At 36.2% G+C, this 27,440-nt stretch overlaps 1 protein-coding gene and 2 pseudogenes across 2 annotated transcripts; 1 reads left to right on the forward strand and 2 right to left on the reverse strand.

Annotated features, from left to right (window-relative positions):
• Positions 1-8,361: 8,361 nt before the first annotated feature.
• LOC147279893 (F-box/kelch-repeat protein At3g06240-like) lies at positions 8,362-9,884 on the forward strand. Its single transcript, XM_086252092.1, has 2 exons — positions 8,362-8,753; positions 9,101-9,884. The coding sequence occupies exons 1-2, from the start codon at positions 8,362-8,364 to the stop codon at positions 9,882-9,884; spliced, it is 1,176 nt and encodes a 391-aa protein (XP_086108218.1).
• A 5,900-nt stretch (positions 9,885-15,784) lies between these two features.
• On the reverse strand, positions 15,785-22,925 carry LOC147279894 (potassium channel AKT2/3-like; annotated as a pseudogene).
• On the reverse strand, positions 18,551-22,024 carry LOC147279895 (uncharacterized; annotated as a pseudogene). Its single transcript, XR_015123217.1, has 3 exons — positions 21,938-22,024; positions 18,877-21,821; positions 18,551-18,691 (listed from the first exon to the last, which is right to left on the reverse strand). The product of XR_015123217.1 is annotated as an uncharacterized LOC147279895 (transcript).
• Positions 22,926-27,440: the final 4,515 nt, after the last annotated feature.

Raw genomic sequence — 27,440 nt, forward strand, 5'->3', positions numbered from 1 at the left:
AATTGTGGAACAAACAGGGCCAACTGTTGGGGATCAAGTGAAGCCACGTGATGATTTGTTTTGGTTTGGAAAACCAATGATACTACTGCGGTTGATTCAATTCATCATATTTCAGGTTAATCATATTTGCAGTTGATATCTTATGTCTTATTTATCATTTATGATCTAGAGCACTCTCTCTATGATATCAATCATCAGTACTCACTGTATTTTCTTGTGATGCATGCTTGCAGAATGCCTTTGAGATGGCAACATTTCTCTGGTCCTTGGTAAGATTCATGAAACAATTTAAAATACAAATTGTTTGGATAGATACAATGTCAGACAGTTTCTCTTATTTGTAAGTTTATAATGGGAAGTACTTTATTGTTTAAGTAAAATGGTCGTGAAAGCATGGAGAACTTCTCAAGAAGTCAAGAAGAGTTTACAGAAAATACTAACTTAAAGTTGGATAATATTGTTTTAAGACATGTAGGGGCTTTTTCTTCACCAAAACATAAAACATAGCAGCTTTTACATTTGGCCTTCACCATTGTAGTATGTCAACTTTTACATGCATCAATTCACTGTCACTTTAAGACTATTATTTCCTCTTATAAAGATTAGGTAATAGCTTTCTGTTTAATATATGCTTTTTGTTTTCATCATGAAAGGGAAGCTGGTAGGCGAGGGGTATAAAGAAATTGTTACATGATGCCTCTCTAGTATTGGTATTTAAACTGTTAAAAGATTGTACTCATCTTATTGTTGTCAAGGTTCCTTACGTAGTGAGCTTTGAAAGTTAAATTGACTGATCTGTTTTCTGTGCTCATGAATTATGTGTCCTCAGTTAATTAACTTAATTTACCGTTTTAACCTTATGTGAGTAATTTTTTTATCTTTTAATAATTTAATCAACCATTGACAGTTTAGAAAATTTTTGGCAATAAAAATAGAGTGCTGCTATTTGCACACCCTTAATTTTCTCTTTGCACACCCCTAACAACCTAATTTGTGAAATTACTTAATTGACACAAATGGAAATGACCAAAAAGGACAACCTTTATTATTTGAAAAAAAAAAAAACTCTCCTTACACACCCATCCCAACACTCCTACACACCCCACCCAACACTCTTAAACCTCAGCCAAAATCATCCTAAAACTCTCATTGCACACCCCCTCCTCTCATAACCTCATCTCTTCATTTTTCCTCCATTAAACCCTAAGTTTTCTCTCTTGGTCACATATACGCAATAAGATTGTAGAAATAAATATTAGTTTTCATGAATGGAGCCTTCACTCGTCCCTTATTCGCCTTCCGACGAGGTATGATCGTAATTTTTTGGGTTTTTTTTCATGTTTTTTCATTTTCTGTTCGCGGTTCATTCGGCGAACCAGTACCGAACTTTTCTGCATTGTTCGGCAGATGACTACCGAACACAACTAACATATTCGGTGGTTAACTGCCGAATGAAAATTACAAAAAAATTTTAAAAAATCCATTCGGTGACTGTTTGCCGAATGAACTTATAAATTTCGACAGACACATGCCGAACATTTTACATATGTTCGGAAGACATCTGTCGAATGAAGTATTTTGTTTACAAAAATTGATATTGTTCGGTAGTCAACTGTCGAACGAAGGTTATTGGTTCGGCAGATTACTACTGAACAGTATGATTTCGTTCGGTAAGCTTCTACCGAACAGATTCATTTCGTTCGGTAACATTCTACCGAACGTACTGTTTTAACATTTTTTTCATGTTTTATGTGTAGGATGATGAACAATATGAGCAATATGGTGGTGCTTCTACTCGAAACAGCAAGGTTGAGGACTATATTGGGGCCGAGGTCGAGGCCAAGGTTTTGACCGAATACTCACGTGACTATAGTAATGAATTCACAACAAACGAGGTATGAATTTGTTATTTGGGAAATACATGTTGCAAATGTAGTTGAAATGTGAATAATGTAAATTACATATGTGTAGATATTTCATTCGAGGGATGCATTGGTTAGCTGGGCACGTGCACAAGGAAGGACGAACAACATAGTCATTGTCATTATGAGGTCTAATACAGCAGGGGTGGGGAAGAAGAAAGCTAGAGTGTTCCTTGGTTGCGAACGAAGTGGTCACCATAGGCCATCCAAGTATGATGCTGATAGTTGTATAGTAAAACGTCCTAAGGATGGTAGGGACTCTACTACAAAAAGATGTGGATGCCCCTTCTCATTAAAGGGTGTGCAAACTGGTAATGAGGATGAATGGATGCTAAGTGTGGTATGTGGAGTGCATAACCATAGAGTTTTAGTTACTGGTGAAGGACATTCATTTGTGGGGAGATTATCTGAAACAGAGAGTTCTTTATTGGTGGATATGTCTAAGAGTTTAGTGAAACCGAAGCAGATTCTGACCATCTTGAAGGAAATGGATTATTCGAATACAACAACAATCAAAACAATATACAATGTCAGACACCGCAATAGGGTGAAAGAGAAGGCTGGAAAAACTAAAATGCAGTGTTTGCTAAGTAAGTTATCTGAACACAAATACTTTGAGTGGCATAGATGTTCTGGTGGTGATAATATTGTGACTGATTTGTTTTGGAGCCACCCTGGTTGTGTTGATCTCTTACGTGCATTTCCACATGTATTGATCATGGATTGCACGTATAAGACTAATAGGTACCGTCTGCCACTCTTTGAGATTGTTGGGGTCACATCCACAAACATGACTTTCTCAGTTGCATTTGCTTACATTAGTTATGAGAAGGAAGACAATTACATTTGGGCTTTGAGTAGATTGAGGTCGTTACTCAGCGATGATTGTCTTCCTGGTGTGATTGTCACAGACCGAGATCTAGCACTCATGAATGCAATTTCTGCAGTTTTTCCTACTGCTAGACATTTATTGTGTAGGTGGCACATTAGCAAAAATGTGATGGCAAATTGCAAGAAAAAGTTTGGAACCAAGGATGATTGGGATAAGTTTTATAGTTCATGGTATTCCTTGGTAAATTCAACGTCAGAAGATGTGTATTTAAGAGACTTACAGCAGATTGAATCTAAGTTCGGTTGGGTTCCTGGAGTTATTGACTATTTGAAGGACACTTGGTTGATACCTTTCAAGGAGAAGTTTGTGGCTGTATGGACAGACACATATATGCATTTTGGTAATACAACTTCCAATAGGTAAACACTTTCACATATTTGGCATTACTTGTTAATTATTATATTGTGTTGTATATAAACTAACTTGACTCTATTAATAGGGCGGAAAGTGCACACGCGAAGCTAAAAAGAGAACTTGGCTCTAGCCAGCTTCCCTTTGATACCTCTTGGGCACATATACACTCATTGTTAGTATTGCAGCATACACACATCAAGGCATCATTTGAGAAGAGTCGAACGTTTGTCCAAGTCAAAATGAGACAGTCGGAATTGAAAGATTTGATTGGTTATGTATCTATGGCGGCATTGACTATAATTGCTTGTGAGATTGGCCGGTAATTTGGATACTAACTCAACTATAATTACTACCATGAACACTTCATTAATGTGATGCTTACTGACTAATATAATTCTTTTCTTTTTGTAGGGCCGATTCAAATCCGACTGGAACATTACCGTGTGATTGCACTATTCGCCATACACACTGTTTGCCATGTGCACATGAGATTTTGTCGTATAGGCGACGTAAGATGCGTATTCCACTTGATTCAGTGCATCCCCGTTGGAGAAAGTTGGATATGCTTCACGAACCACAAGTGATAGTGTCAAATCCACCGGTTCAGTCAACACTTGATAGACTAGCAATATGGATGGAAGGACAGAATGAGGACACTAAGAGGATGATGAGTTTGAAAATAGAAGAGCTTATGAATCCAGAGATAACGGTGCTAAAAGAACCGCGTGCGAAGGTAAAGACTAAAGGGCGCCCTAGTAAAGCCGAAAATTCTATCCGCCGTTTGCCATCTGCCTTCGAGTATGCACTTTCGGGTCAAGGTAGCCACTCACCATCACCTACAATATGTACAGTTGGCACCAATTCACCAAAGAAGATGCCAAAGGCAAGAGTATCAAAATTGAAGGTATATAATTCATTTGGATGATCTTACTTTATTTTACTAATACTCATTGCATAATCGGATTCATTTATATTTTTCTACAGGCATATAAGACATCACTCACGCCATCTGTTCCGACCCACCGGTATACACAGCAATTCAAAGCTAGCATTAGGCCATTCATTACCGATGCCACTGATGTGAAATCCGACGGTCATTGTGGGTATAGAGTCGTAGCTTTGGCATTGGGGTTGGGTGAAGATGCGTGGTGGAAAGTGCGTATAGATTTATTCCACTCGTTACGGTCATTGTCCATCCTATATGAGTCCATATTTGGTCGATCTCGAGTTGCTGAGCTAAAGCATTCGATTGAGTATTTTGAAGAACCTCTTATTGCACCAAAGGATTATTGGATGGACATGCCGGAGATGAGATATGTTATCGCGACATGCTATGGTGTAGTGGTGACCCATGTATCTAGGTCGTTATGCTTAACATGCCTACCATTTAGCGTACACCCAGATATACTAGAGGGATCCGAGATTCGTGAGATTGGTATCGGTTTTGTCAATGACGATCATTTCGTACAGGTACACATTGAACTACATGGTTTGTTTTATTGGATATTTAAATTATCTTTATAGGTACACTTAGTGGATATTTATTCCATATTTATTGAACTCATGTGTAATGCTATTTTATAGGTACACTTAGTACCGGATCACCCCATGCCACCTATTCCTACTGTGTGGACCTTGCATGCCACCGAAAGCGCAAAAATGTGATATACTAGATACCAACATCGCCTTGAGCAATTCAAAGAATTTGTGTGCCATAGTGATCCATCCACACAAGAACCAGTGTCTCTTGATAGTGATTGATTATGTTTTGGACTTGATGCATTTACATTGAGTTATGATGAGATTATTGTATTATTTAAATATATATAAGTATGTGGATTTAAATATATATATAAGTATGTGGATATTTGTTTTGCATGAACCTAAGTATTTCACATAAAAAATGAAGTGGATTTAATTATATAAATTAACCATAGTATTTGACATAAATAAAACCTTATCTAGTTACAGAAAGAAACTACAAAAATATCAAGTTATAATCATTGGCGGGGACGCCGTCTCGAACCGCGTTGGTATGTCATAGTGTCCTGCAAGTGCGTCCCCTGTAAAATATGTTGCAAACTCTGAACCGACTGATAGAGGTAAGTAGGACGTGTGATAGAAACTTCTTCGCCCATGTCAATAATCGGCTGGGTAATCCGTAGCATCCGAGCCTCGCGCTCCTAAAAGCCAAAATATGCGAACATTAACAGATACAATCGGAAAATGAGAAAATTTATTGTGTAAATTTACGTACCCGATAGTATGCAATATCCGATGTGGCGTGTGGGTCAAATGCACCTCTGCGAGTAGGGTTGTGGACGATTGGATGTGATATAGAGGTGAACCAATCGAGGTACCCTCTCACAGTATCCGATGGCCGCCTCACCGGTATACTGCGCGCCTCCTCAGACAACACGTGATTCCCCCACGCCTCCCACATACCAGCTAAATAGTTGTACATGGGTCTGTATGAGTGCGCATTCGAACCTCTAACCCCCTGAAAAAACCGCACGTGGTGCAGGGGGGATCGTCTGTACCCTCCCAAACTGCCTAAGTACTCTCTCGGGACAATAAGGCTCAATAACATCAAAACACCTTATCATCCCTGTGAAGAATGCTATAGCTGGCAATGGGTGTGCTTGTCTTTGGGATTTGTATGGTTCCCAAATAACCTGAAAAAAAACAATAACATTATATAGTTGAAAACATTAACGTAATAATATAATCCTAAATTTATAAAAATAATTGTAAATTACAAATATACCTCGTCAGCCGACAAAACATCAAGTCGTTGCCGTATTCTTTGAACTGCTTCAAGATCACTGCCACCATCCCGCCTTGGAGTCCAGCGGAGCGCACGAGGTGAATTCTCGGAATAATTCATATCGTACGATGGACCGAAAATGGTGTGCATGTGCTCGTACACCCAAGCCTCTATCAGTGTCATATATCCGCCGATTTGTTTGACACCAGCTCGAGAGGCAAATCCAAACTGCCTAAACAACCATGCTAGGCATCCAGCGCCCCATGCGTAATGGCTAACGGTGTCTAGATTAGTGAGCAGTCTGAGATATTGCACTTGTACCCTTGTGCCAGTCTTATCTACAAACAGGGTACAACCCAATAAATACAACAGATACGCCCGGGCTGCACATTGGATTTCATGCTCAGAGTCGGCATCAGTGACATCACTAAAGCACGTACGTAACCACTCTAATCGTACGTACTCACCACCAAAGTCCATCAACTGCTCTGATGCCTGATCCCCACTAACTCCTAAATATGCAGTTAGTAGATATTCATAAGTAATGTTATCCTCGACAAGTGTAGCCACTGGTGCACCACCAACCGGAATGACTAAAATGTTGGCTACATCATCTAGTGTGATGGTCATCTCACCAAAAGGCAGGTGGAATGTATTAGTCTCCGGATGCCACCTCTCAACAAAAGCGGACACCAACACTTTGTCAACCGTCCGATAAGAACACTGCACCAGTGATGTCAACCCAGAATTAAGGACATATCCCTTCAACCGGTCATTATCTGTTCTGGCCCACAACTTCCACTCACGAAGCTTGGTGGTTTTGGACATGCACCTCAAAGGCTCCCGTTCCTAATTCAAATATAACCAAAGAAATTCACTCATTATTACTGCAAGTTACACAAGAATAAAATACCAACTGTTAAAGATCATACCTCGTTGTTCCAAATTTCAGCAGCTACGTGAGTTCCATAACTCCTCAGCAGGGACGTGTCAATGGGACCTCCCGAGAAAGGCTCAGCAAGCTCGTTGGGATTATCCTCATTGTAATCCTCAACCGGAACCTCAGCTTGTTCAGGAACTGCCTCACGACTAGCTCGTGCTTGTACTAGCCTTCTTCGCCCAGATGCTGTGGGTCGTGTTCTTTGCATATCATCGGCAACATCGGGGACTTCCCCTCTAGATGAAGATGCACCACGTCTGATTCTTCTTCTGTCCATCCTATAATTTCAAACAAGAAATTGAAAATTGTTTTAGCAAATATATGATTTTTTAAAAGCTTAAAAAAAAAAAAAATTTCAACACAGGTGGTTCGGCAGTCAACTGCCGAGCAAAGTGGCAACTGTTCGGCAGTTGACTGTCGAACACAGTTCCACCATTCGGCAGATGGCTGTCGAACCAAAATAGGGAAATTCGAAATTTTGCATTCGTTCGGTAGCGTGCTGCCGAACCAATTCATTTCGTTCGGCAGGTAACCACCGAACTAATATTCATTGTTCGGCAGTCACCTGTCGAACCAAAATATGGAAATCCGACATTTTGCATTCGTTCGGTAGGGTACTGCCGAACCAATTCATTTAGTTCGGTAGCTGGCTGCCGAATAAAATGAATTCGTTCGGCAGACCAGTGCGGAACGAGCTGCGAAATCAGAAAACTCAAACCCCGAAAATGCTCACTCCAAAACCCCAAATCCTCCCTACAAATCTAGTAAAACAGACGAAAACGGTATTTGGGATGGATTAACTAATTCAAATTAGATAAAAAAGTATTAGATTTACATTTACAACTAATTTATTTGAGAAACTCACTTCTAGTGGCTGTGGTGGGGATAGGAGTGGCAGAAATTTGATGACGACGGTGCTGACGGCGGCGGTGCTGACGACGGCGATGACGGTGGTGATGAAGCCGGAGATGGGTGTCGGCAATGGTGGGTGCTGGTGGTTAGTTGTGTGAGGTGAGATGGGGTGAGGAAGGGGGGTGTGTAGTGTAGATGTGTTTGTGGGGGTGTGTAATGTTTGGGTTGAGAGGGTGTGTAAAGAGAAATTTAGACATATTAGTTAGATTGGGGTATTTTGGTCATAATAGGGGTGTGTAAAAAAGAAATTTTATGTTTGACAAATTAATAAGGAGTGTGTAGGAGAAAATTGTGTGCAAAGAGAAAATTAGGGGTGTGCAAATAGCAGCACTCTAAAAATACTTTCATCATCGATCTTTTTCCATCTTTGGTCAGAATCCTTAGTTTGATAGGACTCCACTAGATGGATTGGTTGATTTCCTGTTGTATATAGGAGCCAGTGCAAAACGAATCATGCAGGCCCTAAAAGACCAAACCCAATTGGGACTCAAGAAAATTGCCCCCAAGCGCATACATGCATATATATAATTTCCTCTATGCGCAAATAAACACGTAGATTTTGTTGTGAAGAAAGATGGAACAGGACCAGCTGATGATGGGAAACCCAAACCCTAACGACCTTCCATCCGATATCATAGAAGATATTCTTTCAAGGCTACCAGTAAAGTCCTTATGCCGCTTCAGGTGTGTGTCAAAACCATGGCGTTCTCTTATCTCCGACCCCAATTTTGTTCTGATGCACTACAACAAACCTGCTGAGAATGAGGATGTACACAAGCAAAGACGAAGAGTCGTATTTACTGATGGGGAATGTATTTGCCCTCGCTCTATAGACCCCGATGGGTTTCTTAATGATCATCATATGGTTGATTTTACTGATCCTACCGATACCAATCATAATTATTTAGTCGTACCAACTACTAAGCTCGACTATGTTCCTAGTGATCATACTGACATTTTCCTTATGTGTCCCTGCAATGGCTTGTTGTGTTGGATGAGGAATGAAAATAAGAAACAAAACAAGAGATTACTGCAGAAAAATTATGCAGAGAACACAAATATTTGAGTTGCTACAGCAGAGCTCTTGAGTGTTTGATTAAATTTGCTTACTATCATTACAGTTAATACAAATATAAAAGCATATAGCTCTAGAGATTTCTTTCCTAGAAAGCTGAAAAGACTTTGCCTAGGAACTCTAAAGATGAGCCATGCTCTGCCTGCACCAGCTAACTTGGCTGCTGCCATAAATATAAATGTTTCAAAAAGCCACTAAAGTGCATTAATTCCAACATGTTGTTGTATCATTTATATAGGGTGTTATATTTGGTTAATCCGGCAACAAAGGAATCCAAGGAACTACCAATGCCACCAAAACACCACTTGTGTGATGGATATACCAACCTATTTGGGTTTGGATATGATTATTCCACTTATCAGTACAAGGTGGTTAACAGGCAGTTGTATAGAGATGAAGCGATTGTGTTTAGTGTCTATACTTTGGAAACCAATTCTTGGCGACAGATTGAGAACAGCCCTATCTTTCCCTATTATCCTGCATCTTCACTTGGGATCCTCCTGAATGGAGGTCTTCATTGGTCGATGAAAAGTCTCAAAGGCAGCGGCAGCCATGATGATCAGTCCTCGATCATTGTTTGTTTCCTTTTAGAAGAGGAGGAGGTTCGTGAAATTCAACTGCCGGATGCATACTCCACCTGCGAACCTTTTCAGATACAATTGGGGGTCTTCAGAGAAAATTCGCTATATGCTACACTATATGGTATTTATTCTGGAGAAACAATATATAACGAATTTTGGGTGATGAACAAATATGGAGTAAAAGACTCTTGGACTAAAATGATCGTCTCCGTCCCATGTTGCGGATTATCACATTCTGGGTTTTGGACAAAATCTTTTGATTTGATGGCCTTTGGACGAGTTTTAGCTTTGTACAATTTTGATGAAAAAAAGCTTCGGAAGCTATTGATTCCTAAAACTTATCTTGGCTTTCCTTATATTGGGATCTACAGGAAAGCCTTGTTTCCCTTAATATTAATCAAGAACAACGTACATGAGCAAAAAATGAAAATAGGAGACTGAGGTTAAGAAGATATATTGATCAATCCATTCGATTTTTTTTTTTGTCAATTAAATATTGCTATATATAGTTTTATTTTCCTTTTGCCTTTATTAATTATTGCTAGATACTTACTCAGTATATGGGAGACATAAAATTAAGAGTTCATTAATTATAAGGTACTAACAAAGCAAAATATTAACTAAAACCACTCAATCTATTTTTATTAACTTGCGGACACTATCTACCAGCCCCCCAAAATATAACATGCGGACACCTTCCAAAAGAAACGCATCACAACCAAGCCTGCAATTCCAAAAAAACTGCAGTTTCAGAAACTGCAGTTAATAACTGCAACTGCAAGCGCAAGCCTGCAACTCCAATAAACTGCAGTTTCAGAAACTGCAGTTTCACTTACACTGCAACTGCAAGTTTGCAACTCAAATAAACTGCAGTTTCAGTTCATTTGCAGTTTCAGAAACTGCAGTTATTAATTACAACTCTAATAAACTGCAGTTTCAGTTCACTTGCAATGTTCTAGAAATTGCAGTTTCAGAAATTGAGCTTAAAAAAAAAAAAATCAAGAACCTTCTACTAATAAGAAATCAAAGTAGGAGTCTACGTACCACAAGCTGTGATCATGCCCAATCGAGGAGAAGTCGGAGTGGTCAGAGCAGATCTAGAAGGCTTCGATCAAGCTCGGAGCAGATCCATTAGAAGGCTTCGATCAAGCACGGAGAGAGAGAGAGAGAGAGAGAGAGAGAGAGAGAGAGGAAGCCGGCGGCATTACTTCCCTTTCTCGCATGGATTTGCTGCAGGTGGCGGGCAGCCGGCAGCGGGGAGGGTAGGTTGAGTCGGCACCGGTGTAGGGAGCACACCGGTGGTCGCCATTCGTTGGGGGAAGGCCGGAGCAAGAAGCTTCGGTGTGGAGCAGTGTGGATAGCGAGAGAAAGAGAGAGAGAAAATAACATAATTTTTTAATAATATATTTTTTTAATATCATAACTTACAAATGTGACCTTATTGTTAAATTTGAACAATAGGTATAGTAAAGGTTAAATAAAATGCTTGTCATGTATCCTAGAGTAATTAATTTTAAAATTAAACCTACGTGGTTGGACAGATCTGAGTTCGTGATATAAGTATAAATATAATTCGTAAAAGTCGTTTGGATGGTGTCTTTAATTTTCTTTGTTTCCATCACACGTGGTTTTGTCTCCTATGTTTTCAATACAAATTAATGATCGATCATAGTGAATTTCTTTTCACACACACACACACACACATATATCATATATCATTATCATGTTTACACATACATAAAAGCTTATGTTCCAAGACATATGTTATACCATATTCTACTAATTAACTGGATATCCGTGTTATGATCCAATATATATATATATAGGGCCCTTCCAATAAGGGATCCCTCATTTAGTGTTAAATGAGGGATTACCTTGTGGGGCCCACACGGGTCGTTTTATGTTAATCTGAACCGTCTATTTTTTACATCTCCATTGATATATCATCTCTGCAAAAAATCAGCCAAATTGGAAATCGTTTACCCGTTCGATTAAGTGGTCAAAGTTTAGGTGTTTATAGAGGAATTTGTTGTTCGTCCATTTGTTTTAAACTTTGACCGCTTAAACGAACAAGTAAACAATTTCCGATTTGATTGATTTTTTGCAGGGATGATCTATCAATGGAGATGTAAAAAATGGACGGTTTGGATTAACACAAAACGACCCGTGTGGGCCACACACGGTGATCCTTCATTTAACACTAAATGAGGGATCCCTTATTGGAAGGGGTCTCTCTCTCTATATATATATATAGTTAAATAAAGGGCATGTCTACCAAAACAATTTAAGGTGTTTGATAAAAAAAAAAAAAAAAAAAACGATTTAAATTGGAGGATATCTGGATATGAGCAAGGATTTCTAGAATTTTCGATTTTTTCAGGTATGGAAATTTTAACCCTAAACCAACAAAATTTTCGATTGGGTGGATTTCTGGATTTTGGGAAGCTGGGTTTTAGGGAGGTTGGGTTTTGGGAGGAGCTGAAGCCGTGGAGGAAGAGAGGAGGGGCTGGGTTTTGGTGGGTTTCGGCGGCAGGGGGCGACAGGGGGCGGCGACAGAGGGCGAGAGCAGGGAGAAAGAGATGAGAGTGGGCTAGTGGCCGGCGCCGGTGAGGAGAGAGAGAGAGAGAGAGAGAGAGAGAGAGAGAGAGAGAGAGAGAGAGAGAGAGAGATGAATGAGAGAGAGCACAAACTGGAGATGGAGGATATCTGGATATGAGAGAAAGAAGAAGAACAGAAAAAAGAAAGAGAAAATAAAAGAAAAGAAAGAGAAAAGAGGGAGGAGAGAGAAGAGATATAATTATAGTAGTGGGTTGCGTCACTTGCGTGAATGATGAAATGAGGAAAAAGAATGAGAGTAGACTAGTAGAGTGGGTTGCGTGAATGATCTAATGAGGAGAGAGAAATTAACATAAAAAATTTAATTTTGAGTTTTTAAAACTCATGTTTATAAATTTACAAAAATATCCCTCGTTTTAAATGCTTATATCTCTTAAACTATAGCTTCGATCGATGCACAATTTGCGCTTACGTGTTTGTGTGTTCGAGACCTTTCCAACTAGCCACAAATCGAAGTCAAAAGTCCAATAGTTCGAAAAGTCAAAAAATGAGTCAAACTAATTTAAAACAAAAATTATAAAATTAACTCAAAATATTTTATTTCTCAAATAAATTTTTAAAATAAAACTTGAAAAAATACGGGGTCTCATAATCTATCCCTTTTATAAGAATTTCGTCCTTGAAATTCCTAAAGAAAGTAATAATTGAACAACTTCAAATAAGCACAACAACAATAATCCAAAGCTCTGATAAGTTCTTTTCATTTATAAAAAACTGGAAATAAATTACACAACCTCTGAGGTGATTGTTTAATCAAATTTATGTAATTATTAATTAGTGAACTATTTTTTTAACAGTATTTGCCTCCAGCGCACATTATATTTATTTTATATTACATGAAACCTACTATATAATTTGGTTTCTTTAATGTTTTTTATCAATGTAGTAGATAATATGTTAAATAAACATATAGTAAAGTTTCATTCAAAATTTCCGCATTTTAATAGCAATTTCCGTCGTTTCCGTCTAATTTCTGTCGAAATTTAAAAATCTTCGAAATTTCCTCAAAATCCGAAATTTTATTCCTTGGTTATAGTGAAAGGAATTAATAATTCAAGAAAAGAAACACAAACTCAAGATAAATGCCAATATGCCCTCTAAAATCAAATGCAAAGAACCCTCTGGTAAAACCAGTTTAACACTCATGACTGTTCACAATAGTCCATCTAGTAGTTTCTTTGGTCTGATAGTTTTCAGAATACTGTACATCCAAATTTGGACTAGCTCAATCCAATGGGCGGGCGAGTTCTCCCCATTTACTGACTACAGCATAATAAAGTTGCAGCCTTTATTGTCCCATTAAGTTTGGATTTGATTCCAATTAATGGTGTCAACTGAAGCCATAGCCACCTGGCCATTATTGCTAGCTATTCCCACCTTTGCTTCTTGGAAGTGCCAAGTCTTTTTCTTGTAATAAAAGGAGAAAGCCTGTCAGTAAATATGAAATCAAATATCCATTAAATCAAAAAGGATAATCTTCATCTATTGGCAGTGTACGTCTCAAGAAATTAAGTTAGGGGGGTCTAATTTGAGGGCCAAAGTGAAGCAGGAAATTAAGTAGGAAACTAAGCAAAACCAGGTGCGCAGAGATAGGTGGTGTGGTTAAGAGCTTCTTGGTGCTGAGATAGTGAAATTTGAAAGGTAAGTGCAAGTGGTGCAATGTGTCCCACGCTACTCTCCGTGAGCTCGCCTGTCAGTGCCTCGTCAGCTTCATCTAGACCAATTCGCGCTTGCCACATTGCGGCGTGTCAGTCTAGTCTGCTTTCAAATTCAATTCTTTCTTTTTCCTATTTTATAATTTTTCCAAATTTTGTAAATTCAACAAAAATAACTCAGAAATTCAAATAATTTCCCGAAAAATCCTACGGACTCGTAGTAATTAATCTTAATTTTTTGTAGCCTCAAACAACAAATTGTTCTCCTGAAAAATTAAGAAAAATTACATTCCAATGAATTTAATTTTGAAAAATTAATTTCAACTTAATAATCACCAAATTTGTGCACAAGGCACTAGAGCTCAACTCTAAATTTCTAATGGTACAAGTTAGTTACAAAAGACAAAGAAAACTCCATTTCATTTAAGAAACCTTAAGCTTCTAAGTTCAAACGAATTTTTGAAAACACGTGTCAACACACGATAGGAATAAAAAAATTCAAGGTGTTACATCTTATTACTTCTAAAAGTTTGCATTTGTTTTCTAACCTAGTACTATACATAAATAGTTCCTTTATTTTCTTTGTAAATGTTGTAGACACATTTTATTAACCTTAATACTAATGCATTTTATTGTAATCAAATCTTACAAATAGGCATCTAATATTGGGAAAAAAAAAATTGTACAATAATAAGAGCCCCATACTAAAATTTCACATTGGATCTCGTAAATCTCAGGACTGGCCCTGAGAATGATGCTCATGATTGGCTAGAGAATCCCCAACCTGTTATTAATTAATGGTAGTGTTGAATATGAACTTGATTGAGTTATCATCAGTATCTACCTAGATCTTGTATCTTATAAAAAAATAAATAAATAAAGATACATGCATGACTTCAAACTTTTAATTTGACATTAAGAACTAGAAGATCAGGTGATTTCAGGAGATAAGTACATACATACATGGATTACGAACTAGAAGATCAAGTGTATTCAAGATAACTACATATACATACATTTTCGAGATAAGTTAAGAACTAGAAGATCAAGTGTTTTCAAAATGAAAAAAAATATACCAAATGTGGGGTATGCATTGCAAAAAAAGTTAAGGATGAGGTTCAATTCGGTTTAGGTACAAAGAAAAGGCAAACGATTTTAGAAGCATATTTTGAGAAAGAGATGAATTGAGAAAATATAAGTTGTTAAGTAAAAAGTTCCGTAATATGTATTATGAATTTTTATGTGTTATTTATTTTATGTATTTCATCAATTATTAATATATATATATTCATTGGTCACTAAAAAATTTTAAGAAAAATTATTATCTTAGGCATTTAGCCAGGTTATTATTTTAGTACACTGGCCCAAGTTGGGACTAGAAGATTTTATTATTTAACTGAGGTTATTAATTTATCGAACATTCATTTATAGGTTTTACGGTATATTTTTTGAAATAAAAAATGAAAAAATAGAATAAAACTAATTAGACAAACAACAAAACAGGAAACCTTTACTGTCGTTTAATCAATTATGCCAACAGTTAGCTGCAAGAAATAAACCTTTATATGAGACTCTGATGATTTTGTTAGTCGATCAATAGGAATATGGGATTGCCAAAGAAAGCTGGGAGTTTGGTTTTGATCTATCTGGTTGGTAAGGTTGAGTTAGTTGATGCCTTTGCATCTTTGTTGATGATTATTTTGTAAATTGATGATTATTTTACAAGACGATGATGATTTTGTGAATTAATTATAAACTTTAGCTTTCAAATTTACTTTTATGGTGATTATATGTAATTTTTTTTTTTATAAAACTTTTTATGTGAGATTGTTTAAGGGGGCTCCGTTGTTAAAATCCGCACAGGTCTAACACTCCATCTGTTGCCACCTTCCACAACGCTAGTTTGCCGCACGCCACAGTTCTTCACCTCTGTCCTCACTCCTCAACCATGTGCCCCCACATGTCAAGATTCTTGTGAAATCGTGTAAACTAAGACCAAAGTGTAGTTGGAAGGGAGGTTTTGAAGTTTTGAAGTTTTGAACCCTAACCTCATGCACTCAAATAGAAAACTTAACCAATCAAAACTATGCTTAGTTTTGTGTTTAAATCTCTTTTTTAATATTTATCATATATTGTTAATAGTAAAATAGGATAAATTACCACCTATAATTTATTTTTTCTCAAGTGTAACCCACCATCATTTTCCACTCAGCAGGTTGAGGATTAATCAACCTTTGGGTCTTCAACTATGAAGAGCTTGTCATTATCTCTAATCACTTCAATGGAGTCGATTTCTGCTCCGGCCTACTTCATCTGTTACCATTACATTTCTTGAATCAAATCCAAACTTGTAACCTGTTTAATTCAAATGATCAAAAACAAATTAGAATTTCTTAATTATTACATTTTTTCAAATATGTATTCCATTTATGTAAAGATTTAAGCATGCGTGTAGATGTTATTTATTTCCTGCTAGGTGTCTTTGACTTTGAAAAACTTCAAATACTTTTGCAATTAATTCCATTGAGAAAATGTACCTGCAATGGTTTTGAGTTCCTCTAGTGATTTAGGCAATCTAATTAGCCTCCCAGCTTCCATGCAACAGGTCTTTCAAATTTGCATTTTGCTCTCCATCATGCCTCACCAAAAACACTTCATCCAGTGTCGTATCCGGCACTGTAATTCGGTGTCCAACCTCTCGTTTTGCAGCATTTCGCTCAAAGTTTGCGAAGGAAATAAGTAGTCATGCGCATTTGTGACATCTGCTCCATTCATCACTAGCAAATTTACCATGTCTACATTGTTTTCTTCCATGGCTATTTGTACAGCTGTTTTCCCATGGCTATCCTGTGAATCAACATATAATTCATGCCTCAAGAGTTCCTTCATCATGGTCAGATCATTTCTTTTCGCAGCCGTGCGTAGAAGATCACAGGAGGTGTATGGACTAGAAATTGCAGCGAAGTAGTAGAGGATCCGGAATATAGAATGGTGCTTTGATGCAATAGCATCCCATAATACTGATAAAGTTTAAGCTTCAACATATATTTTAGTTATAAATGGATGATAGTCACCTAAGCAGAGGCTGATAAGAGACCCTACATTTAGGAAGAACAAAAATTCTGATATCCTGTACTGCATTCATCCTAAAAGAATGGTGAAAATTGAAGCAGATTCTTGTGTCACAATGATGAACTAGTTCATATTTTAATAGAGTAAAGAAAATTGTTTGCTCAATCAATATGTTCTTCTGGATTTTTTTTGTTTTTCTTTTCTTTGTTTGACTGACATTAACAAACAATCTAAATAGTTGAGGCTACAAAAGACATACCAAAAGAGTTCTTCCTTTGGAGTCTCCAATGTCAGGATCCAACTTTGCCTTGAGCAGCTCCTCAAGTAGAGCAGCATTGCCTTTGCTGGCAGCACTCAACAAGTTGAATGCCATGCTTGGGTCACGCTCTTCTTCCCCACGCTCAACCATTATTTCTCCAATTCTCAAATCCCTGAGCTTTTTGTGATGCTGCAATGCAAAATATACCTTAAGTAATTCCTTTCCATTTTTTTTTTCTGTTAAAGCAAAAACAAAGAAAGAAAGAAACCATAACCATTATTACAAAAACAAGCTAACTTTGGTACCCATGTCCACCAACCTGTTTAAAGTTTTTAAGCATTTGTACTTTGTCTTCCTGTTTGGTCTGCATTGCTTCTATTAGAGTACTGGTTTTGAGCCTCAAGAGCTGTGAAAGTGTTTTGGTTCGATTCATATAGCTTTGAGGCCTACAACAAAGTGCGCCAACTTCTCCAAACATGTCTCCAGATTGCACAGCCCCAACAACTATCTCTTTCTCCAACTCACAGTCAATTATTTCCACTTCTCCAGAAACAATGATGTACACATCATCCGGTGCTTCGTTTTGCATTACAACATCTTCCCTTGGTGGTATGTACTCTGCCTTCATGTTTGCAACCTGGTCATCAATTTGATTGTATTGTTAGGAGACAGAGGTTTTGAAATCTAACCAACATATATGTTATCTTATTTTATTTGGCATTTGCACGATTGCATCGCATGTTATGGTCTTGGAATCATTGGAGTTTCAAGCATTTGTAGACCAACTGCTTTGTCAGGAAAATTGTGCATCCAATACCACATTACCAATAATCACTCATTTGAAAAATGTTGCAAGACTTAATTCTAAGCAGCTAATTGGTCTTTTTCTTAATATGACTGATATTAATTTTAATTTCAACTGGGATGAAAAAGTGTTACTCTACCAGAAGTAGAAGTATTTCCCTTGAGACGCCATTGAAAAGACAAACTTTCTCTACTGTTGGAAAAAACAAATGTTGGCAGATGCTTTTGCAAATAGATTTGGGTAGTTGTTCAATTATCTGCTGCTGGTTCAAGCTCTCAGCCTTGAATCTCAAGCAAATATAAGCCAATATTTGGTATTTCAACATTGGAGGCAAGCGATTGCGGCACACAAAATTTGATGCTGCTTCAATGCTATTTCTCTGTACAATGTATAAAATACGAATCATTCAAATAGTTAATTAGCTATGCATGTAAATTAATTAAAGTCAAAACTACACTTTTGGTCCCGTAGTTTGCCCATTTTCCATTTTTGTACCAAACGTTTACACTATTGGTCCAAGTTGTCAAATTCATTGACTTGTTCGTCAAGTTGCCTATCATATGTGAGAGCATTTTAGGTTTTTTCAATAGTCTGAAATCTTACTGAACTTCAAACCGATTTTGAAGCTACATTTCTCCCAAGGTTAAAGAGCATGTAGAAAATGATGAAGATCATTTCCATAGTGTTGACTGCATGAATGTCTCCATAACCAACGGTGGTCATGGTGGTGATGGACCAATAGAGGGCTGAGATGTATCGGATCCACATGCTTGTCTCTCTGAAATTTGGAATCACAGCACCAATCCATGTCTTCAGGGCCGTCTCAAACATTTAGGAGGCCCTGTGCCAATTAACAAAATTAGGCCCTTTCTTACATATTGTACTGAAAAAAAAAAAAATAATCACGCAATTCTATGTTAACTGAACAAGAACATCAATTAATTGTTTATAAACAATTTTTCTACATAACAATTGATGCTAACCACATAGTTTAATATATATATATATATATATACATATACAAACCTAGATGCCTTGTAATCTTCTAGATGTGGTAACATAGCCATCAATTCCAAAATCTCTACAAAAGCTCAAATATTTGTTGGTATACAAACCTTAGAACAAAACAAATAAAATAGCATTATTTAGCATGTTTCACTTAAATATAGAACACATCAAAACAAAAATAAAAAATAAAAAATTAGTCGAAGATACTTACAAGAAACCAAACAGCCAGCAAGCAGCAACCATCTAACTTCAAACAACAAAATGGCCCAAAAGAATTAACTAGCATGGATCACAGTTTCATCTAAACCTTGTTCTTCTTGCCTTTCTTGAAGCAAAATTATTCATTACACTATCATAATCAATTTTCTCAAGAATATCATTTTCAATTGAAATCAAAGCTAGTCCATTCAATCTTTCTTGCTACATTGTTGATCGCAAGTAAGATTTCAACAATTTCAATTTCGAAAAACTTCTTTCTACAGAAGCAACTGTAACATGTACAGTTAACAATATCCGATAAGCAATGCATGCATTTGGAAAGCAATTCAACCTTTTCAAAAAATTTAATATATCAACAGCTGTCTTTGTTTCCTTTGGTAAAAGCTCTCGTAACAGCTTTAATTCAATAAATAGATCATTACCATCAGCATCAGAAAAATTCTCATTTTGTAAAATGTTTCAAGATGACTGCAACATGTTTTCAAATCATTGTCATCCAATGAATTTAACTTCTCTGAATTGAATAGAAATCCAAAAATATCTTCATATACTTGATATTGTTCAATTCAATGAACCAATAGCTTGATCAACAATATAGAGGAAATAATTTATTCTAAAAGATTCTTCAGGTGATTCAGAACAAGTTGATGACTCACTAACATTCTCATCAAAATGCTTCTTTCTACAAATTTTGCGTTTTTCAACAAACACCGGATCAACTTCCATTTGAGTAGTAATCTCTTTGGCAACAATCATAGCTTGAGCAAACCCAGTTTCTCTATATTTTTCAAAAAAAAAAAACAATCAATCCTTTCACTTGAATCATAACAATATCAATAAGCATTTCTTTAGACTGTAAAGATTTGCAAACCAAGTTAACAGCAGATAACATGTCAAACCAAATTACCATACCTAACAAAAACTCAAAGTTTCCAAGTTCATTTCTTGCTAAAGAACCAGCCTCACTTTTTATTTTGGGATCATTATCAACATCTACTAATTCAAGTAAAGCCTCTCTAACTTGTAAAGTTTGAAATCTTAGTGGTTTAACACTATTAATTAACATGACTCTCCCAACGTGTGGTCGACAATGATTTGAGAGTTCCTTTTAAATTATCTTTCAAAATTTTCCAACGCTTTGTAGAATTAGAGAACAATGTATAAATACGTTGTATCACGCCAAAAAAATCTTTTGCTTTTCCACAAGAGTTTGTCATATCACATAGTGACAAGTTAAGACAGCCACATGGTGTGTATAATGCTCTCGGATTCACATCCAAGAGTCTTTTTTGTACACCTTGATGTTTTCCTCTCATATTTGATCCATTATCGTATCCTTGTCCTCTAATATCATCAATATCAAGATCAAGAGTTTTCAAAACATTTTGCAATTCATGAAAAATCCCTTGCCCCGATGTATCATTCACGTACATTTAAAAATTCCAAGAAAAATTCCTCTATTTTTATTGGACAAGTGGAAACCTCAACACATCGCAAAATCAATGTCATTTGTTCTTCATGACTTACATTAGGAGTACAATCAAGCATCACAGAAAAATATTTTGCTTCTTTAATTTTTTTTAATGATTGTACTTTTATTCTCAAAAGCTAACATACTTATCAGCTCATTTTGGATGTTATGACCAAAATAATAATCACTATCTTTAATACGTCGAACATGCTTTTGCATTGGTGGATCCCATTCTGCACTCATTTCAACTTGGCCTAAAAAGTTACCATTATTTTTTTTGGTAAATCTTCTGATTAGACCCCCGAAATGCCAAGTTATTCTTAGCAAGATGTTTCACAATTGAAATTATTCTCACTAATACATTCTTCCAATGTACCTTCTCTTGCCTAATTTGGTCTTGAACAACTTTATCAATTGTATCATTTTTTCCAAATCTAAGACGCAAATCCAACTAAGTGGTCATGTTAGTGAGATGTTCAGCACTTGTTTCATGCTCTTTTAGCCTACCACTAAGGTGCACCCAATCTTTGTACCCATCATTTGCTAATTGACCATTATTATAATCTCTTTTAAACAAATTACAACAAAAACAAAACACTTTATCAACATCCTTTGAATAAACCAGCCAACTTCTATCATGTTTCTCTCCATTTAATAAATAACGAGTGTAATATGTAGAAGAAAAACATCTACCAAGTTGATCTTTAGGGCCTTTCTCTATTGACAAATCTCTTATTGGACCTTTTTCCACCAAGACATCTATCCATTTGGTATCAAGACTATCCCAAATTCTTGGATCATAATTGCCTATGGGCCGGAATAGATTGAGTTGGTTGGTCATTAACTAAATTATTAACATCCTCACAGACATCATTCTCATCATGGCTTAAATCACAAACACTTGCATTACCCTCATTTTCAGTTTGACCTATATCATCAACTAATTCATTAACATCATTGTGTTGCTCTGTTTCAGTTTGACCTATATCATCAACTAATTCTTCAACATCATTCTGATGCTCATTGACTACTCCTTCTATTAAATCTTGTGGTTCTTTAACAAAGAACCTATCAAGAGCTCCTCTTTGAGATTAAACTAATTCTTCATGTTTCCTTTTCTTTAAACGCTTATCATAACGAGATTGATATTTTCGACAACCCATTGTATATAACAACAAATAGATAAGGAGACCTAAGACCTAACCTTCAATATCTTCAAATCTTTCCCAACCATAGCCTTTTGTTGTATGATTTCATCTTTCTCATTTCTCAGCTGCAATTAAGAAGATAAAATAGTGATGATTTAATTTATTTTGCACAACTCCAAAATAAATAAACCCAAAACCAAAATAATGAAAAAATGCATAAGTTAGTAAAGAAAATAAATACCTAACAATTAGAAGAAACACAAGAGAGAGGTCCAGAGGGGATGGCACCCAGCTCAGGACCAAATCAAAACAACCAGGGAAAAGGAAAGTGGGAAACGAAAAGGCAAATAATGAGAGAGAGAGAGAGAGAGAGACGCCAAAGTCAAAGACTCAAAGAAAATACACGCACAGAGAGTCAGAGCTTTAGAAAATCTATCTTTTGAGGTTGGGCTTTTTACTTAATTAGAATTTTTTTTTTTTTTTTTTTTAAGGAAGTACATGTATGGACCTAAAAAAAATTTGGGGGCCCTCCTAATAGCCGGCCCTGCATGTCGATCTTCCCTTGGAGTGGGTATCGGTCAGCTAGCGGGTAGTAGATCGAGGCACCCAACACAGTGTACTAAAAACAGTGTGATCACTTGCGTAAGTCCATTTTACAACTTCTCATCTTCAATAATTTGAATTAGGCAATTCATATTGAATTTTACGATGAAAAATTCTTCACAAATTCAATTTATGAAAAATGACCATTTTGGTTACTATTGTTATTTCCTTTTCAGTCGGGTCTTAGACTTGGTTCTAGTGACATTTCTTTCTAATTATGCTTTTATACTAATAGTCCCTCCACTTCCAGTCAAACATCAAATCGGTTCCTAAAGTGCATTTTCAATCAATATACCCTTAATTTTGTCATCGAATTAACATCAATTTGATCCTTAAACACATTTTGAAAATTTACCAAAAATAGCTCGGTATATGAAAAAATTCCCTAAAAATTCCTAAAACCAAATAAATACATGTCTTCCAAGCTTCTCACATGGGAAAGAGCTACATAGACCATTCCATTTTCAAAAGCTCTAGAGAGATCAGTGTAAATTAAGGCGGTCAAGAGTCATGCCTTGGCACTTGTGAATGCTTAAAGCCCATGCCAATATTAGAGGTAGCTGCTCTCTTTTAGCAACAATAGATCCTCCCTCTGTCACAACCCATGTTTCTTGCTCAATCACCATTTCTAGCCCTGAATCGAATTTGTTGGGTGTGTGTTTGTTGGGTTTACTAAGTAGAATTGTTGGGTTTCAATAAGGGTAGTTTAGGAAAACATGTTAGGTATACTAATGAGTTTTAATACTTTTTAAAATAAACATGAGTGTAAAAATAATGTTGGGGTTACTAATTCAAAAGTGGGGTTCGAATAGCGACACCCAAAGATGGGCTCTTCCTTTGAATTCTTGCTGCACAAAAATGTTAAAAGAAGAGAGGCTAAGCTTTCAATTAATTTCGAGCAATGCAACAATGGATGAACAAAATTAAAAGTCTGCAAAAAAAAAAAAAAAAAAAAAAAAAAAAAAAAAAAAAAAGAGGAGAAGAATGGGAAAAACCATGGAATTCCATGAGGAGGCCAACATCACATGAAGGACAAAACAAAAACTGGTGAGCACATGCCGACTCACAAGTTTAATCGAGTTGGTCTTGGTCCCAAAATTGTCAGAGCAAGCTACAAGCTGTTGTAGGTTAGTAAACCAAAAATTAAAAGTGATGAAAGTGGCTTGCTGATTTGTTGACTTGAAGAACAAATGGGTTGTTGGCTTGTTTGGTTGACATGGGTGTTCTTAATCCATCAGGCCAGCTAAGTCAGAAAGCTACTAGACTTGGTCCTGCAAGGCTAAAAGCTAGCCCCTCATTCAAAGTGCACCGACCAAATTTAATGGGCTTGTTTCTAAAGTTAATTTGCCCATTAATATGCCGATTAGCAAAATTAATTGGTATAAAAATAAATAAATTTCAATGGACTTCTCTCAAATGCTTGTGCTCATTAAAAAATAAAATGTGTCATTTAACAAATAAATGATGCAAAAATATTAATGGGCACATTCTTCAGTTAAATTCAAATCTCAAATCTCAAATCAAATTCTCAAATTGGTACAAAACCAACTCCCTTAAATGGTACAGAACCATCTCTCTCTCAAATTGGTATAAAACCAAATCTCTCAAATCTAAATTCTAAATTCAACTCCAAAGTGGCACAAAGTCAACCAAGTCAAAGTCTTCAACGAACTATATTCGGTTTGATCTCACCAAGGATATGTAGGCAACCTACTAAAATTCAGGTGCAACCGCAATCTATTCAATTTTACCCCAAATATCCCAGAAGTTAATTCTACACACAAAGTCCCTGAATTAATTTCTCAAATTAAATCTAAGGGCTCTAAAGCCTACCCAAATTACTAAAATTATGTAAGTGGGTCACTTACTCATTTAATTCCCAAAAATTTGGAACTACGTGTGAGTTGATCCCGCGACGGGTACGTAGGCAATCTAGAACCAAGGCTAGATACAATCGCATCCTAAATCAAATCTCTAGTTCAACTCAACCAAATTCACTAAACACTTGACCTAAATCCCAATTTTTCAATGAGTCATTCACTTATTGGGAATCCCATATCGATCTAGAACTACGAATTGGCTTGATCTCCTCAAAAGGGTACGTAGGCAAGGGATTGTAATTAAGAGATGCACTCCATCTTGAATGAGTTGTACCAAAAATAATAAAACATTTATTCCTTAAATGAATTTGGGTGAAATTATGTTGGGTAATATTAATATTATTTATTTACAAATTTTGTCCAAAAATGTAATAGGTGATGAGTGTGCATTTTGCATCATTTTAGAACTTGATACTTTTGTGTCTATTGTCTTGTTTTTGTGTGTTTAGGTCAAAGAAAGCATAAATAGGAAAAATGAGCAAATAGAGCCGTTTTGGAACATTTCCTGGTCAAACTAGGAAAAGAGCAAAAATTCTAGTCAAATGAGAATTCCTAGTCACAAGAGGAAACATCAAGCTTAGAACCATTATTGTCAAGCTTGAAATGAGAATCCTAATTGGAGCAGGAATTCCTAGTTGAACTAGGAAACCTAACCCTACTAGGGAAAGGAGTCATAATGATACTAGGAGTCACTAGGGGCAATATGGTCATTATGAGAAGTGAAATGGACATGAATCTTACATCTATAAGGAATCCTAGTGAGACTAAGAAATGTTGGCCAAAGTCAACTCAATCAAGTCAAGATTCCAGAAGCTTCTAGAAGGTATTGGACATCCATGGAATCAAATGGAGTGAAGAAATGAAATCGAATCCAAGAGGGAGAGAAGGGTGAAATTGGAAGTCAAAGTCAATGGTCAATGGTCAACTATGCCATGTCATGAAGTCAAATAGGCCATAGGCCTGAGTGAAGTCGAAAAGAGAAGATGGTGAAGTGGCAGCCCATGCATACATGCATGCAGCCCACATGTGCAAGCTAAAGGAAACCCTAGCCTATGCCATGCAGCACAACCACCTAACCCTAAAGCCTATGCGCATGCTAGTATGAACTTAAGCCCAATGCATGAAAGCCTTGCGGCCAGCCCATGTGTTTAAAAGCCCTAGCCTTGCCCCACATTCCTTTTCCCTTGCCTCCCAAGGAATTCACTCTTTCCTCTATAAATAGATCATATTCTCTTATAATTGGGGATTCCCAAGTTCACAAAATACAGAAAAGGGAGAGAGAGCAGCCGAATTGAGAGGAAGAGAGAAAGAGAGGATAGCGTGACAAAAGAGAGATTGAGAGACCTTACTGCAGCCCTAGCACACCTTGCCGTGAGCCTCCTAGCTGTTTAGGTGTCACTCTTCTCATCTCTTTCTTACCGCAGCCCCCTCCCTTTGTGATGTTGATTTTCTATTTTGGAATTTTTGTTTCTTTTAATTAGTTTTATTTAATTAGTTTAGTTAATTTGATTCTCAACATGGATTGGGATTATATATATAATTCAGTTTTATTTCTCTATTTTAATTATGTTCTAGTTTGATCTATCTTGCACGTTAAGCCTTGATTTTAAGATTTGCCAAACTCTAACAAATCGTTTATCCATCTCTTAATGAATTGATTTGATGTTTGCATTTATCAAATTCCTCTTTGATTGATCACCTTAGGGTAATTGCATCTAGTTTATTTGTTAGGTTTAGCTGTGAAATAGTCAAAGACACTAAATCACAAGTAACAAGGGAATAAGAAAGTGTTCTTGATAATGGTTTTGTAGGACCTCTACAAGGAAATAACCAAAGCTTGTATGTTGTGCATGTTTGACGTTCTCATAGACCTTAATGACTCGTGCATGGGTAACAGCTGCCTTAACTTAGTACTAGGAACATATAAGTTAACTGATTAGAGGAGGCCTAAGAAGCTCTTAATTATGTTTTAGGGAAATAATTGCAAGAAAGTAACTAGCTAAACCTTTTAGCAGTCAAACCTTGATTTGCTGTGTTTAAATTGATTTATCATTAGCCTTAGATGGTTAGAGGATGCTTATTTGGATTGATAACTGAATGTTTAACATTGCAAGATAGTTTATAGTATGAGTGTGTGTGTGTTTCCATCTTCTAAACCCCCTATTAGTTATTCTAATTGATTGATTAAATTGATTCGTTGTTTATTAACCATTCTCTATGGGATCGACCTCGTGCTTGTACACTTTGCTACTAATGCGATTCGTGCACTTGTGAGTAAACTTAGAATATAATGTGTTTTTATTTTGTTTTAAGAAAATAATGAACAATAAGATTTTTAGTGTCTGTTGCACAGTTACTGAATTAGTTATTGATGTGTATGAAACTATGTAGTATTGGTTTTGCATGTTATTTAGTAGTGTTGAATTTATTTTTTGATTTGAAATTTTCAGTCTATGTTGCACAGTTACTAAATGAGTTTGTATTTAGAAATAAAGTTTTGGATAATTTTTTTAATTTTTCAGTGTATGTTGCACAGTTACTGAATTAGTTCTTGATGTATATGAAATTGTGCAGTATTAGTTTTGCATGTTCTTTAGTACTGTTGAATTAATTTTATGATTTGAAATTCTTAGTCTTTGTAAATGAGTTTGTCTTTAAAAATGAAGTTTTGGATGATTCTTTAAATTTTTCACTGTTTGTTGCACAGTACTGGATTAGTTTTTAATGTAGATGAACTTATTGTGGTCTTAAATTCAGTCATTGTCACACAATCACTTATTTTACTATTATTTTTTTGAAACTGAATTTGTATTTTACTATTATTAGCCAATGAAGGTTGCTCTTCATGGAATTGAAAAATACTGGATTAAAATTTTGTATGTGTAATTTTGTTGTTTGTGCATCCTGTCACACAATTACAAATCGATTGGTTTTCTTGTTTTCTTTTACTGTCAGACAGTCATTGTTTTAGTTTTCTATACAATCACGACTTGTTAATTAATGCTTTTGAAGTTTATGTGGTGTTTTTTTTTTTTTTTTTAGTTTTGGACACTGTCATGCAACCACTAATTTGAAAAAAATGAATTTATAATTGTGACTATCTGACAATGTCTGAATTTATGTAGTATGTGAAATGAATTTATAATTGTGGCTGTCTGACAATGTCTGAATTTATGTAGTGTGTGGTTTCTAACATTTAAAAAAAATGGTGAATGTACTTTAATATGTGTCCTGTAGTCATGAGAGACAAAAGAGGTCCAT

This window comes from Dryas octopetala, chromosome 7 (genome assembly GCF_963921425.1).
Source record: "Dryas octopetala chromosome 7, drDryOcto1.1, whole genome shotgun sequence".
Taxonomy (NCBI): Eukaryota; Viridiplantae; Streptophyta; class Magnoliopsida; order Rosales; family Rosaceae; genus Dryas; species Dryas octopetala.

What these genes read in the sequence shown, in the direction of transcription:
- LOC147279893 (XM_086252092.1), top strand. Translation starts at nt 8,362, where the DNA reads ATGGAACAGGACCAGCTGATGATGGGAAACCCAAACCCTAACGACCTT. An exon ending in CATACTGACATTTTCCTTAT is followed by an intron (nt 8,754 to 9,100) that starts GTGTCCCTGCAA and finishes TCATTTATATAG; the next exon opens with GGTGTTATATTTGGTTAATC.